The 16,727-nt window shown below is 41.6% G+C and overlaps 1 protein-coding gene across 1 annotated transcript; it reads left to right on the plus strand.

Moving 5' to 3' along the window:
* The first annotated feature begins 557 nt into the window (after positions 1-557).
* On the plus strand, positions 558-15,924 carry LOC134532399 (tenascin-R-like). Its single transcript, XM_063368839.1, has 10 exons — positions 558-653; positions 3,527-3,597; positions 4,183-4,512; positions 5,869-6,171; positions 6,893-7,147; positions 8,086-8,391; positions 10,440-10,724; positions 12,183-12,473; positions 13,652-13,942; positions 15,762-15,924. Exons 1-10 carry the CDS (start codon positions 616-618, stop codon positions 15,851-15,853), a joined length of 2,262 nt encoding a protein of 753 aa, XP_063224909.1. The 5' UTR covers positions 558-615; the 3' UTR covers positions 15,854-15,924.
* Positions 15,925-16,727: the final 803 nt, after the last annotated feature.

A 16,727-nucleotide genomic window follows, 5' to 3' on the forward strand; every position in this document is an offset into this window, starting at 1 on the left:
TTTGTTTTTAGACTAACTTTAAAAGTGTAAATGAGCACATCACTTAAAATCCTCGACAGAATAATGATTCTTGTCTTGATTTCCCAACAGAACAGTCAAAACCCAAAGGCGCACAGTAACTATGCACACTTCAAAACCAGAGTCAGATCTCGTCCAAAGCTTGCAGTTCTCCCACTTGGCGCTGCTCAGTACACCTGAGTGGGGTTGAGTGAATGTCAACACGCAAGTGAAGACCCGTCACTTGATTTTCTTAATATATCCACTTTACATTAGCAAAGTTTGTTGTGGTTTTCGTCATGTTCCAACATTAATTCAAAAGATACAACCTGTGTACGTGTTACAGTAACATTATAATTTAATTATTTTTCGGGACGGACTTAAATGTTACGGAATTTACACGTGAAAGGCAAAAGAAACAGGTGTTGCATCAGGATTTGTGTGGCAGCGACAGAGAGCTATCAGCAATCACAGAGACTGAAGGTCAGTCATTCAGCAGATGATAAAGTGTTGATAAACCAACATAAAATAACGGTGTTCGGAGGGCACATTGTGTGAGTGATATCTCGTGGCACTCGAGTATTCTGCTGCAACACATGCTCGCATGCAGCAGGCAGCATGTCCGTCATGGCCGCGAACATGCTGCTAAGACCAAGGTGAGTCACTCCGACCTGAAGGCTCTCGTTTGTGTGGAAGGTCCTGTGTAACGCAACGAGTTGGACTTTTATAACGGTTCAAAACTAATTCTCTCCTACAAACATATATACGAGATCTGAAATTCCTTGCTGAAAGGTTGAATTTTAATACTTAATGCTTATTTACGTTCACTTTTCACTGATAACAGGGTTAATTTTTGGTTTTTTATTGTCACCTCTGGCGAATAATAACTATTTTTGGTTATAATTTACTACGTAGTGTGGACGTCTATGGTGGTTTTATGTGTGAGAAGCTGTTTACCCATGTACTAATTCAGCTACCCTAATACTGAACAGTAGTTGTTTGCTTGCTTATAGTTTAGCCTTTCTTGTTTAGGTATACATGATGCTACCTGATAAAACAAAACAAAGCACTGCAGTGTTTTGGAAAAATTTTCTGTCATAAATAAAGCTCCATCATTACTCCTAATAAATTCAGAGAGGTTCAGGGAAATAATTTTATAGTTGACCTGACTTCGAAAATTGTTTCTTACATTTCCTGGGCTTTGTTTCTGTGAAGCCATTTACTTGGAAATCCTTCGACATTACTGCAAGGAGTCAACAACATTACTGCAAGGAGTTAACAACATTACTGCAAGGAGTTAACAACATTACTGCAAGGAGTCAACAACATTACTGCAAGGAGTCAACAACATTACTGCAAGGAGTTAACAACATTACTGCAAGGAGTTAACAACATTACTGCAAGGAGTTAACAACATTACTGCAAGGAGTCAACAACATTACTGCAAGGAGTCAACAACATTACTGCAAGGAGTTAACAACATTACTGCAAGGAGTTAACAACATTACTGCAAGGAGTTAACAACTTTACTGCAAGGAGTCAACAACATTACTGCAAGGAGTCAACAACTTTACTGCAAGGAGTCAACAACATTACTGCAAGGAGTCAACAACATTACTGCAAGGAGTTAACAACATTACTGCAAGGAGTTAACAACATTACTGCAAGGAGTTAACAACTTTACTGCAAGGAGTCAACAACATTACTGCAAGGAGTCAACAACTTTACTGCAAGGAGTCAACAACATTACTGCAAGGAGTCAACAACATTACTGCAAGGAGTCAACAACATTACTGCAAGGAGTCAACAACATTACTGCAAGGAGTCAACAACTTTACTGCAAGGAGTCAACAACATTACTGCAAGGAGTCAACAACATTACTGCAAGGAGTCAACAACATTACTGCAAGGAGTCAACAACTTTACTGCAAGGAGTCAACAACATTACTGCAAGGAGTCAACAACATTACTGCAAGGAGTCAACAACATTACTGCAAGGAGTCAACAACATTACTGCAAGGAGTCAACAACATTACTGCAAGGAGTCAACAACATTACTGCAAGGAGTCAACAACTTTACTGCAAGGAGTCAACAATATTACTGCAAGGAGTCAACAACATTACTGCAAGGAGTCAACAACATTACTGCAAGGAGTCAACAACATTACTGCAAGGAGTCAACAACATTACTGCAAGGAGTCAACAACATTACTGCAAGGAGTCAACAACATTACTGCAAGGAGTCAACAACATTACTGCAAGGAGTCAACAACATTACTGCAAGGAGTCAACAACATTACTGCAAGGAGTCAACAACATTACTGCAAGGAGTCAACAACATTACTGCAAGGAGTCAACAACTTTACTGCAAGGAGTCAACAACATTACTGCAAGGAGTTAACAACATTACTGCAAGGAGTTAACAACATTACTGCAAGGAGTCAACAACATTACTGCAAGGAGTCAACAACATTACTGGAAATGGAAAGATTAAAGTTTTTCAATCCAACTCCTGCCTCGATGGTGTAGCACTCAGAGCACTTGAACAATAAAAATAGTCAAGTGTTGTATACCCACCTTGGGTATATGTGTGTTAAGGGTAAATAAAGTTTTAACCTATCCCCAATAATACATGCGGCAATATATAGTTATGTTACTTACGTCTTAAAACTAAACTAAAATGACAATTAACACAATGTAGCATAAAATGTAGAAGGAATTTAAACTTGGGCACCAGCCAAAAATTCGCTACTAGTTAATTATCGTGCGGTAAAGACTTGCACCCAACGCTATACACTATCCAATACATTCGCAAACATTCAAAGCCAGTGATCATACTCATTTTATTTACCGCGAGATTTTACTTCACTCATATGCTAGTTTTACTTTTGTTACTAAAACATTGTTCACTTTAACTGAACCTGTAGCATTTCTGAATCTATTTTTTAAATTTCCTGCAAATAGCTTCTGACAGAAGCGGCCACCGGTAAGTGCATACAACTGTGAATTCAAGCTCTGTTATTAAATATAAAGTGAAATGGTCAGAATGATTAGTAAATAAGTTGGTTTAGTGATTCGACTCCCACACCGATTTCGAATTTCCCATCACACACTTTACTCTAAGATTTTCGCTTATAACTATTCAATGCTTGTCAGTTTGATAATTCTTAATTTCTCAACCTCATTAACTTAGCAATAATGCAAGTCTCCCGAGCCATAATGCAAGTAGTAATGTTACTGTCGTGTGGGAAGGGGCCAGTGTATTGCATTGAGTCACCTCACAACTAGAGGAAGGTCTAGAGACTATTAGACATCATTGTTGCCCTGATGGTGATGGCAATACAAATCATCAACTAGGAATTGTATAGTATTCTTGCCACTATAAACATGCTAGTTTGAGCCCGCCACACGTGGGAGAGAAGTGTCAGACCACTACACCATCATAACCATTATACACCATTACATTAGTGAATCACAGTCATAATATTTCTCTGTAAATATAAGCGATGATTCTTTTGCTTTCCTTTAGGACTCTGCTCTTTCTGGTTGTCTTCTGCCTAAATAATGCCATCCGTTTCTTAGCTGCACAAGACTGTGAAGGTAAGTAAACTATTTTAAGTTTTTCTATCCCTGAAGAAAAGTAAGATTTTTCAATTTAAATGATATTTAGCCTACTTTTTAGACCATCAGTGAACTAAATAACCAGTACAGAAATTATAAGTATGTTAGACTTAGGTATTAGCTAAGGCCCAATTGTAATTTTACAGAAGGTTTAGGCCAACATATAAGAGTTTACAGCCAGTTCCTAACTATTCTTATGTCAATAGTAAATAGTCACTTATACAATACACCTTTAATAATTCGATACTCAAAAATGTTTCAGGCGTGTATTACTCTCTTTAGGTTTACATTATAGGGTGTCAAACATGTTTAGATTGATGAGTGTTACAAAGCCAAAATCAGACATATATTAAATTATTTTTTAATATTTTTAAAATCGAAACTTTGTTTCTAAAAGAACCTTGTTTTCATGAAACAAATAAAATATTTGTTGCACATATTTTGTATTGTTTGCAATAAGAGTCACAATTTAAACTATTTGAGAACTGACACTTTAACAGTACATGTTTGTCTCGATTGCAAGTGCAGCTGCAGAAGGTGTTAGAGGCGCGAGTGTGTGCTCAGACCCACAGCCACCGGGCCTCCTGGCCGCGACAGCGCACAACGCCACCACCTTCTCTCTGTCGTGGAGCGGCCTCAGCAGGACACAGCTGGACTGCACCGCCGGGTTCCGCGTGTGTCTGCACCGCGACCTGGACAACGACTACAGCTGCGTGTTCGTGAGCTGCGCGAAGCTGGACTACTGCGCCGCCGACAACATCACGTGGTCCAGCGAGGGCTCCAAGCTGCAGACCTACCCCTGCTACGACTTCTCGGTCAGCGTGGCCGCCGTCTACGGCTTGCTGGGGGAGGACGGCCTGATCTCCGAGGCGCGCCACGTATCCTTCCAGGCAGGTCAGGATCTCCCAGGCGCGCCACGTATCCTTCCAGGCAGGTCAGGATCCCCGAGCAGCATTATCCCCTCGTTTTGGTTTCCATCTCTCGACGAATTCATGCATGCATATTTTAACAAAATTTGTCATTACATGTATATTTCTTGAGATATAGACCTGTTGACTGCGAGACATTACTCACGGAAGCACACATTGATGCAGGTCAGGATACTGGAGATAAAACCATTCCAACATGATTCTGGAGTGATTTTTGGGCAATCACAAAAAACCGAAATTAGGATGGCCGGTCTTATATCTTGGATCATCTGCAAAGAGAGTCCAAGTTCCAATCGCCTCACCACCTAACTTTCTCTAGGATATGATAACCAAAATCTCTAGTATAAATTTTCGCACAATTTTTGTCATTACCAGTCATTTTTCTCAAGTTTGGCTTTGTCTTGGTAACGGACAACTTTTATTCATTCTGATAATGGCCACTGGCTATCTTAATGACCAATTCAAATTCCAAAAAGTTGTGGAATATCAACTCATGCTTAAGTCTTGCTACCTTTATTTCCCAAAGAATGCAGAATTGTGGCATGCAGTATAACTAAAATTGCAACAATCAGGAAAATTGTCTTTCTTGGTACTGTGAATCTGTTACACACTTTTCATAAACATCCCTTTTGAAACTGAAATCCTCAATCATCAAAACCATTTGTCCTGCTGCAGTTTTGGTCTTACAGTTTAGTTTAAATGTACTACCTCTGTAGCGAACATAGCCCACCTATGTTTCAAGACTTAGTTGCTGTCATGTGACAATACATGTATGAATAATGTACGTGCGCTCCCAAGACAAATCAGTGGCGGTTTAATGCGAATGCTTTGATTTTTGTGGAAAAATGTTAACTTGTTTGCTTTATTGATCATATGAGGATATTTGGTATGGATGGGCTACATTAGCCTAAAAACATTACAATTCAATAGCTTATGAGTAGGGTCCGGAAAAATTCGCTGGTTCAATGACCTGTAGGACGAACTCCATAGTTCTACGTACACTCGGTCAAATGCCACCCACTCATTGGCTGCTGTCTTGTGAGACGTTCCAGCGAAGCAGCCTGTGATTCGATAAAGCTTTGGTTGGGTGTTTCTCATTGGTCCAGAGTCATCCAGGTGAGTTGTGAGCCAATAGCAGAGGCAGCACTGAGGCATAACTATTTGTATTTTAGCCTATCGCGAAATGAACTCGCTAATTTTTCCGGTCTCTACTTATAAGCATTGTGAATCATGGACCTCGATGGTAGGTGGTTGTGTTTAACGACTAGGGGGGAAGAGGGGATGTGGTATGGACATGTCGTGAGAGGAGAGTTGACTGCAGCCCCGGTGGGAGTGACGGACTTGTCGGCCGTGAACACGACAAGCCACTCCACGCTGCTGGAGTGGAAGGCCTCCTCGTCCTCCTGCGCCGACCACTACGACGTGTCCTGGTGCGCCCAGGCCTACCCCTACCCCTGGCTGGGGGAGTGCCGCCCCACCAGCCGCCGCCTGCCCCCCAGCCAGGGGTCCCTCGGCATCACCGGGCTGGCGCCCTGCACCAACTACCTGGTGGCCGTGAGCACTGTGTCGGGCAGCTCCCCCTCGCAGACTGACGCCACCATCCACGTCACCACTCGCGCCGCAGGTCAGGCGCTGCACCCGGTCAAATGCTTCCCAGTTACACCAGAATTATTCATCCACAAAGTAATACTTACATTAAAGTTAAACCAATAAGTACCCAAGTCAGCTAACTTGTAAACTGATTCACTATTATCAGATAGTCAATGATGACGGGGTATTTTACTTCTGTTGGAGAGAAAAAATTCTTGTTAAAGCTGTTCCTACAATTAACATACTAAATGGACCAATAAACAAAATAATTAACACACCACATTTTCTCAATAAAATCCTGGATTAGTATGACTTGAGTGAGTTGCAATATTTCCTAAAGATATTCAAGTTTACAGGTGGCACGGTTTCATAGGAGCGCATCTAGATGATTGGTTAGTTACACATATATCACATTAATCATAGCTATAAGGTACCGAAATGATTTTTTTTAAAGATCCAAAAATAAACTTCTGAGCACATGTGGTTTGATATGGGCTTGGCGGTTCTCATTTGTGAAAGCGTATATTATTGACGTCAAACCACTCTAAAATGTTAATCAAGAGTTCAGAGCATAAAACAATTTCAGACTTCCTTTGTACCTTATGCCCTTGTACCTTATGCCCTTCAACCTTAAACTCCAAAAACAGCACAATCATATTCCTACGAGTCGTCACGTACAGTTACAGCCGTGACTAAAATTGATGTACTTTCAATTTTACATCCACTTATCGCATCTGTTGTCACATATACCGCAGGGGTTCAGGCTGTCCAGAACCTGACGGTGGCGGTCAGTGGCAATGCAGTGAGGCTGTATTGGGACGAGCTCGACCGCGCATGCGTGAAGGACCACGAGGTGTGCTGGTGGGGCAAGGACGACAGCAAGACATGCCGCCGGGAGGAGCAGGGGACCCTGCATCGCCTCGACTTCTGCTCGGACTACAACGTGAGCGTGCGGGCCTTCGACGTGGGCGACTCGTCCTCCGCGACCGTCACCCACCACTTCACCACAGGTTCAACATTGCTCTTGCTAACACTAAGGAGTGATTCCACTAGTCACGAAACTTCATTGCCCCAAAAAAGCATGTACTTGTGAGCCCCCAGGTAAAAATTGTGCGGTGGAAGACAAAATACACCAGAAATTTCAATGGCCAGATAATTGTGATAGCAGTTTGTATTGCCTTGAGAAGTGAAAAGATCAGGTGAATATATAAAATCTTGTTCTAAATCTGGGGAAGATAATGTCCCTGAAAATGAAAAAAAAAAAAAAACCATCTGGCCAGAAATTTAACTCAAACCTAGGGGTTATCTGGAAGCCTTGGCAAAACATGTTGATTAATCATTAGATAAAACCTTACAAGTACGAACAAAATTATAGAGACTTAATTAAAAAGGGCTTATATATAAGATATTTTAGCTATGAATGGAAAACGGTGAAAACTTTACCGGTTTTTAGAAAAATAAGTACCACTCATTGGGAATCATTTAATGATATTTTGAATTTTGTACTTAGGCCCTTTTGAAAATCTTTGATTTTATTTAATAATTATGCATATAACTTTGAAGTTTATAATTTTATTAAAAAACCGCTTGAATTTTGTTCATTGTAGGTATATAAAATATAATTGTTGGTCAAAAGTTTTATTGAAAAATTTTATTTTTTTGTATTTATGCCCATTTGAATTTTTATATTTTATATCTTTTTTTGTGGTTACTTAATTTCTTGCTGTTAGATTTTTTGATTATCACAGAAGCACTAAATATATATACCTATGTATATAATTTTTGTCAAATATATTTTATCATTATATATATGTCAGAAATAATTTTTATTTCAACTATAGTCAAATTAATTGAACTTTTAATGATTATTTCTTGTAAGTTAAACTGATATTTGTTGAATGGGCGGGTGCACGAGGCGTGGTCCCAGACGGCAGGAGTCGGTGTGCAGGCGCGGCCAGCGCTCTGACCCTGAAGGCCTCCCACGTGGCGGCCCGCTCCGCCGCGCTGGTGTGGCAGCCCTCGCCGTCCGCCGGGCAGTGCGGGCGGGGGTACGAGCTGAGCTGGTGCGTGCAGCCCTACACCAGCCAGGAGCCGTGCGAGCCAGTGGTCAGCCGGGCGCTGCCGCTCGACACCACGCGGGCCAACGTGACCGGGCTGTACCAGTGCCTCAGGCAGCGCATCTCCCTGGTCACCGTCAGCGCCGGCGGCTGGAGGAGCGACCCCCGGGTCGTGGTCGTCAGGACGGGGCTGGACGGTGAGCCCACGTGGGTCTGCCGAGGCCGCGGCGAGACCGCAGCTCTCCACTTACATCGCCGCTGCTCGTTTCCTCCGAGCTGTCACTTTGTTCATCCACTTTAGGTTAGCTTGTTCTTCTTTAAGTGCAGTGCTTTTCTTTATAAAACAATTCATCCAAGTCTTTAACTATTTTCATAATAGATTATAAATTACGTTATTTTTGAACCAATATTGAATTTGAAAACAACTGTCGCCAGTCATTTTGTTTTCCAGCAAGAACTTAAACTTTTTCCGCCTTCTGTTCACTCCCGTTTAAACTTTGTCAGAACTGTCTCCCCAATATTTCCCAGCCCTAGATCTGATTTTGCCGAGTCTTTTGCGAGTCAGTCTGTGTGTCGTTTTATTCCCGCCTTGGCGCACGAACTTCGCCTGTAATGTAATTCGCCTCCGAGCGGTGACAAGAACTGCCATGTCCTGCAAGCTATCAGGGCATGCTGTTTCTAAGACGTCGTCATGACATGATCTCGAGTCATTTTCACCAAAATCCAGTCATACCTCCGGGGTCAGTAGAGCCTTGTTCCCACTGTCATCGTAGTTTCCACCCCCCTTCTCCAGCCTTTCCTGGGAACACTGCTCAGAGCACTGACCGGCCACTAACCCCGGCCAGGTTCGGCCTGTCTCATGGTCTCGACACTAGTCTTACTATGTCTGCCCTCTAGTGGCAGAGTTGTGAATTATTTACCTGGGTGTTTGGCCGCCCACTAAACGCCTGCCCCCCTGGCATTTCCCGCAACAACCAGTACCCCGTAGTTCATTACCAGGCCACCAGAACGCTGTACTTGTCCCCTCCATAAGCCCAATGCTTTAGCAGTCGCCTCGTGTGAGTCGATCTCTCCTTGTTTCGGACACCCCTTAGTAGGTCGCGATGACATCGGCCAGTACCACCAACTTTGAGATATCGAAGTCAGTATTTCTCGACAAGCCCCTCGGTAATCTTCGGAACCTATCGGTCCAGAAGCCGAAGCCTCCCCCCTTTCTTTTGATTGACTTTGCCTTTTTTAATACGAGTCGCTGCCGCCGCAAACTTACTTCGTACCGCGAGAGCAGACTGACCACACCGCATCTTCGGCATCAAGACTTCACTCCGGTCGTTTTTTTAAAGATGTAATCAGTTAGGCAAGGGATGTTATTCCCACAACTTTAGTAATTAGCAATTAGTCAGTCTGCGTACCTCATAGGAGTAGTCAGGTTTTGTTAATAATACTTTATTATATTTTCATTTCTTTTGAATCATGGAAACGTCCGCGACAACCGCGGGTTCGCGAGCTCCGCACCCTGGCTGACGCTGGAAGCCATCTCCCTGTATGGTCAGTTTTGACAACCTTTATTCCCCGACCATCATCGCGGTTAGAAGGCATTTTCTGCCTATTTGGCCAACTGTCTGTGAACCAGTCCTGAACAATCTTGTTTCGGATCTGTTCACACACAGGGTCCAAGGGCCGGATGAGGTTCCAAGGGTCGCAGCTCCACTTCACCCAGCAACCGTCAAACCACCAGTCCTTCAGTTTTTTTTTGTATATCTTTGGAATACCCTTGAATCACGACGTGGAATAGATCGGACAACCAGAAATTTTTCTTTCGGGACTTTAATTGCTCTACGTGTACAGGGAATTGTGAATAATTGACCTGTTTATTGTTGCTGATTATATTTTAATTGTATAATTAAGGGTAATTTTCTAATGAGGGCCAGCCCATTATTTTGATAATGTAATTTTAAATCCATGTAAATATATTGTATAATCTTAATACATTTGTCAAACAATTGATCAAATATTATCTTATTGTGAAAGTAATCAAAAGTGAAATAAACGTAGAGGTACTTATATCTAGACGAAATCATTATTTTGCCTTTTGAAACTAAAAGATCCACAGGTTACACAAGTCATCAAGAGAGAGAGAGAGAGAGAGAGAGAGAGTGAAGTGTGACCAAATGATGACAGAACTTGGGCTCGCTCTGTTGTTACTGATGAATGTAACACAGTGCACATGGGCACATCCTGCTGCCAGATCTCGGGCCGCCTCGAGACCTCAGAGTGGACGTGCTGAACTCGGCGATGGTCTGGGTGTACTTCTCGCCCCCCGACGACTCGGGGAACTGCGTCCCCGACTACAGGGGCTGCTTCTGGGAGGACGACGACCCAGAGGCCACGCGGGTGTGTCTGCCCGCTCCCAACACGATGTACTGGTTCAACGGGGAGAGCAGCACCAAGCCCTGCACCAACTACACTGTCGAGATGACTGCGCTCAGCACCAACAACAAAAGTGCCAGCGCATCCGTGTCTTTCACCTCCGGTACGGCTCAGCACGGATTACCTTCAACATTTCAATATCCTTGACTTGATGTAAGCTTTTGGACATACGCCATTGCTAAGAACATGCATGTCTGTAGAAGAAAACAACAAAAAAAAACCAAAAGACAAAAACACAAATTAAGCAAAAAAATTTGCTGTTGTTTGTTGACCATATTCCTGTTATGGAATATTATGTGGTGTTTATATCCTGTTGAGAACAGCAATTTTTTGCTTAATTTGTGTTTATGTCTTTTGGGTTTTTTTGTAGTTTTCTTCTACAGACATACATTTGCTTATCAATGGCGTATGTCCAAAAGCTTACATAAAGTTATGCACTCCCATTGCACAAATCTTTCAAAAATAATTTTCAATATCCCTGTGTCAATGACTTCATGTAGGAATACATTTCGCTGCTGTGACAGCAAAAATTGATTTTAACGCATTAGTACATTTCTGAGATGAGATGTGAATTTCCTTTGCAAATTAATATTTATCTAGGATAGCTCACGTTTTTAGCCAGAAGATAATAAAAAAAATATTATTTGTTACCTTGTCTATATATAAAAACTTTGAACTTGATGCAATTAAAAAAAGTAAGAGCATTAAAGAGATCATTAAAAATAAATCTCGACCTTTTTTCAAATAGTATCATGTATTTTTATACGAAGAGGTGTTTTAAATTTTAGCTAATTGAAAATCCTTATAATTATTGTTTGTTTTGGATGGTAAATCTATTAATTTAACTGTTCTGAAGTGTGCGCGTAGTACATAGTTTTATACATTTACAGGACATATAATATATTTATTTTGAATGATTAAGTGATAGATACGAGATTGAGGTGGAGAGTTAGGGACAGTGTGCACCAAATAAAAAGGCAAATGCCATAAGAAACTTTCTTATAGAGTTTTGGAAATAAGTTAGCAATGATTCTTGTGAAATTATTTTCTTGAAATGGAATTAAATAGCTGTTTTAAATTATTAGCTTTTTGGTTTTAAAAGATATATTTGGTCTGAGTGCTTATTTACTTTTTTAATGTCACACACTAAGTTTCAATAGTTGTTTTATGAACATTACAAAAGCTTTTAAATTGTATACTTAAAACTGTGAAATAAAATCCCATAAAAGGTAAGCTCACAATTATCTTGGAAAAATCAGCATAAATTAATTGATTTAACATATTAAATTTTTATAAATAAATTTAAAAATCCTCTACAATCTGAAGTAAAAAAAATTGAAATAAGAAAATTAAATAATATTTCTAAAGACAACATACTGGCTAAGCCATCGATGCGTGAAAATATTAAACTTAATACTTATGTTATTCAGAAATGTTACACAACTTTAAATAAAAGAGCCATAAACTATTCTTTGTACAAGATACTGAAAAAATATTTGTCTAATTATAAGGTGGGATCGGAAAATAGAGTAAGTGGGATAGTCTTGTGTTCTTGTTTCAGCTGCGGATGAAGTAAAAGGTCTGAAAGTGGAAAATGTAACCTCGAACTATTCTTCATCTGCGAGGCTGAGCTGGAACGCGGATTCGTTCAGCAAGTGCGTGCGGTACCAACACGTGACCTGGTCGCGAACTGACGGATATGGGGCAAGCCAGGAGGCCAACATCTCTGCAGACGCCACACAGTTCCTGATGGAGGACCTTGATCCATGCACAGAGTACAGTGCAGAAGTGATGCGGCAGGCACCTTCTCCTTCAGAGAGCAGAAGTTTGATATTCTACAGTGCCAGTAATGGTAATTACTTCATTACATCCGATTACTCCTTTATAGCATGTGTTAAGAGCTTCATGTCATGGACGTGTAAGTCAATATCATCTAAAATAAAGCTTCAGAAGATTGAAAATTCATTTTTGTTTCTACACATTTTTATACTTCGATACTAACATTTACCAATGTGTGTGTGCTAATATGAAGTTTAATAAGTTTTATGCAGTTACTATATGCTTCATTATATGTTGTCATGACACTACTTCACATTCATCTCTTTCATAAGCAAAAATCAGCTTACAAATTTAACCATTATTTTCCATGCTTTCTATTTCTCTCAACAACACATTCCAGTTAGACTTAAAAAAAAACCACTTATTTTACTTGTATGCCATAATTCTTTCCTAATATATTCACTATGCACTCTTAAATGTGTAATCAGTACACCACATCACTGCTAAATTCCAAGGACATAATTTGTTTCTTCCGCAATGGATTCTCTTTATTAACTTAGACTATCCCATCTTCAGCAAAATATTAATTTCTTACACATTTTTTACTATTTCCGAATATTTTATTTATGGATTTTAAATATGACTCTACCAAGAGTCTTACATCACACGATTTTGAACATATGTTTAAGGTAATGTGACTTTAAAAAAGTTGAGATCACAATGAAATGACACTTTAAGGATAAAGGATGGTTTAGACACTAGATGTAAAAATATACTTCTAAAACATTAAATTTTTCTAAACTTTTATAAACAGAAATTAAAAAAAAGGTAAGTGTATGATATTTAAGAAGAGTTCCTATTGTTGTTTCGTAACTCAAACGCATGTTTGATGATGCATGTGCTTATCCAAAAGACCTCAAAAACACAGAAATGGTGCTTAAAATAAGTTTTCCAAAATTTTATTTCAGACGAAAAGACCAGGATGATTAACTAACTGACCTATTGATTTTAATTAATAAATTAAAGAGTTTAATAATATATCTTGAGTTACGTCTGTCTAAGGAAGTTATTCTGCTGTGTAAAATACAGTAAAAAAAACTAGAACAATGTTAGTTCTGTATAATTTTCAACGTGGCAAGGGATCAATCGTTGGGTTAGACACTGATGATTCACATTATTAATTTGGCAATGTGGCGCAGACACACAAAGCAGGCTTGATGCGGGCGGGACTGAGGTGGCTCTCTGGGGCAGTGACGGCAGCCTCGGGCCTGGCGGTGACCTGTGAGCCGGGCAAGCCGGCAGCAGTGCTCTCCTTCTTCGCCCCGCCCTCTCCGAGGTGCGTGGCCAACTACTCGGTGTGCTGGGGCCCTGGCCAAGCCCCCTCCCCCGACTGGAGCTGCCGGGATGTGGGCGGCACGGGGCACGTGAGCGTGTCGCTGGCAGGTCTGAACAGGTCCGAGCAGTACGGCTGCAGCGTGACTCCCGTGGCGCCCGACTGCCGGCCCTACTCCACGGCGCGCCTCGCCTTCAACTACACCTGCTGTGAGTACTGTTACCGGAGTGCACTATGAGGTGGGCGGTACGGGGCACGTGAGCGTGTCGCTGGCAGGTCTGAACAGGTCCGAGCAGTACGGCTGCAGCGTGACTCCCGTGGCGCCCGACTGCCGGCCCTACTCCACGGCGCGCCTCGCCTTCAACTACACCTGCTGTGAGTACTGTTACCGGAGTGCACTATGAGGTGGGCGGTACGGGGCACGTGAGCGTGTCGCTGGCAGGTCTGAACAGGTCCGAGCAGTACGGCTGCAGCGTGACTCCCGTGGCACCCGACTGCCGGCCCTACTCCACGGTGCGCCTCACCTTCAACTACACCTGCTGTGAGTACCGTTACCGGAGTGCACTATGAGGTGGGCGGCACGGGGCACGTGAGCGTGTCGCTGGCAGGTCTGAACAGGTCCGAGCAGTACGGCTGCAGCGTGACTCCCGTGGCGCCCGACTGCCGGCCCTACTCCACGGCGCGCCTCGCCTTCAACTACACCTGCTGTGAGTACCGTTACCGGAGTGCACTATGAGGTGGGCGGCACGGGGCACGTGAGCGTGTCGCTGGCAGGTCTGAACAGGTCCGAGCAGTACGGCTGCAGCGTGACTCCCGTGGCGCCCGACCTACGGCCCTACTCCACGGCGCGCCTCGCCTTCAACTACACCTGCTGTGAGTACCGTTACCGGAGTGCACTATGAGGTGGGCGGCACGGGGCACGTGAGCGTGGCGCTGGCAGGTCTGAACAGGTCCGAGCAGTACGGCTGCAGTGTGACTCCCGTGGCGCCCGAACGCCGGCCCTACTCCACGGCGCGCCTCGCCTTCAACTCCACCTGCTGTGAGTACCGTTACTAGTTGTTCCTGGGTCAGTCATTTTTATAAGAATAAACCAAGGGCCTTCCAATCCCGTTACCATGTGACGAATTAAGCTTATGTGCTTAATGCTCGTGATCATTATTCATAGTCTGTTTTTGTATAACGAACTTAATTATGCTGTACATTTAAGTTGTAACTAAAATTCAATGTAAGGGAAGGGGAAAAAATCTAGTATTCATCAGAAATTTTTGCTAATTTTACCATGCATTAAATATAAATCCACATGAATCTTCTACGTGAGAAACGGGCAAGTTATTCACCTGACTAGCAGCTAAGTTACCGGTAGTATCTAAAGTTCTTTCGACCATTTCTTCGGTTACACACACATCCTCAATGGCATAATTGCTATTCGGCAATTTTAAAAATATGATTTGAATATACAAGAGTGTGTAAACCTTTTATAAACACAGTTTATTATGTTGGAATAAAGTTTAGCAATTTTTTCTATAAGTTAAAGTAAATAAAACTATGTTTACTGAGCTCTAATGCATTTTTAATATATTTTATAAGACAGTAGATACAAGTCTCTGCCTGCTAGGAGTAATAGATTTTTTTTATATTTTATTTTTGACTAGCCAAACCACATTTTACACCACTATACATTAATAACAGATTTATAAACTTAATTTTGTTTCTACTGTGATAGTATGAGGTAGCATACATCTTACTGCTAGTGTTTCGTACAAGCTAAAACAACAAATGATCCTTTAGGGAGCTTGTTCCTAGTTCGTGTATGTGCTATGTTATATTGAGCTATAAGTCACATACCTCAGGTAGTTGCAGTGTTTTTCGATAAGAGACACCAAACTGACTTCACAGTGGTGGGGTTAGAAAGGACTATCTTAAAGCATATTCTGATGACCAATATTGAAGTTGCTAATCAAATCTTGATCCAACTGCACATCAAGTTATCTCAAGTAGTTGTTCGTATGGTGGTGTTTGTTCTTCCAGCTGGTTGCGTGTCCAAGTTTGCTCCGAGCATCGGAGTCCTGGTTCTTCTACCAGGAGTGCTGCGACTTCTTCCGAGCCTTGCTTTTGCCTGATCTGGCAGTGAAGCACTACATCCCGTGAAATATCTGTGTACGATGATGAAATAAATATTTCTTTTGAAGAATGTTTTGAATAATATATATCATGACTAACCATACAACTTAGCGCCCGCCTAGCTAATGGAATGTATAAATGTATAAGTGAAAGAGATGAGGTTAATATTATTGGCATATCTTACCAACATTCGTCCTTATTACTGAATTACTCTGACCATCAGGTAACATAATTATGTACAGAATATTAAACTTATTTCGAAGAAATCACAGTGCATCGCTAGATATTTTCAAGAACTAATATTAGCTACATAAATATTTCATTTAGCACTTATCTCTAAACAGAAATTTTACTTAGATTGTCAATGTATTTCCGCAAAGAAAATTTCTGAAATGTTTGTTTACTGACAAAATGAGTCAAGGCAGGAATAGTTTAACAAGGTAGCAATAACAGAAAAAAAAACTCAGTAGTATCAGCTATAGACTGATCAATACATGGGGTATTATATGATATAGATAAAACAGTTCCACGTGATGCAGGAACAACTGAATAGAATCTTCAACCAACGGTGGGTACAGGGTTTTGGCTCCTACAATTACTTTTTTGTCGTGGTGGACTAAAGGAGTTTTCTCGTGCAGCATATATAGCAGCCACCATACTTGGTAACGACTCATCTGTATACGAGTTTTCACAAGATATATGAGCTGTACGCACCTGGGCTCAGTACCTACTTCCTAAAGGACAGAATCTGAGTTCGCTCCGTATGGTGGATCTTTCACATGGCAGGTGTTGGGCCTTTAACACCCATCCTTACCATGGGTCCCACGGGACCTGGAATGTTTACGTTATTCGGACGCGGCACAGTTCTGAAGG

Source organism: Bacillus rossius, chromosome 5, assembly GCF_032445375.1.
Source record: "Bacillus rossius redtenbacheri isolate Brsri chromosome 5, Brsri_v3, whole genome shotgun sequence".
Taxonomy (NCBI): domain Eukaryota; kingdom Metazoa; phylum Arthropoda; class Insecta; order Phasmatodea; family Bacillidae; genus Bacillus; species Bacillus rossius.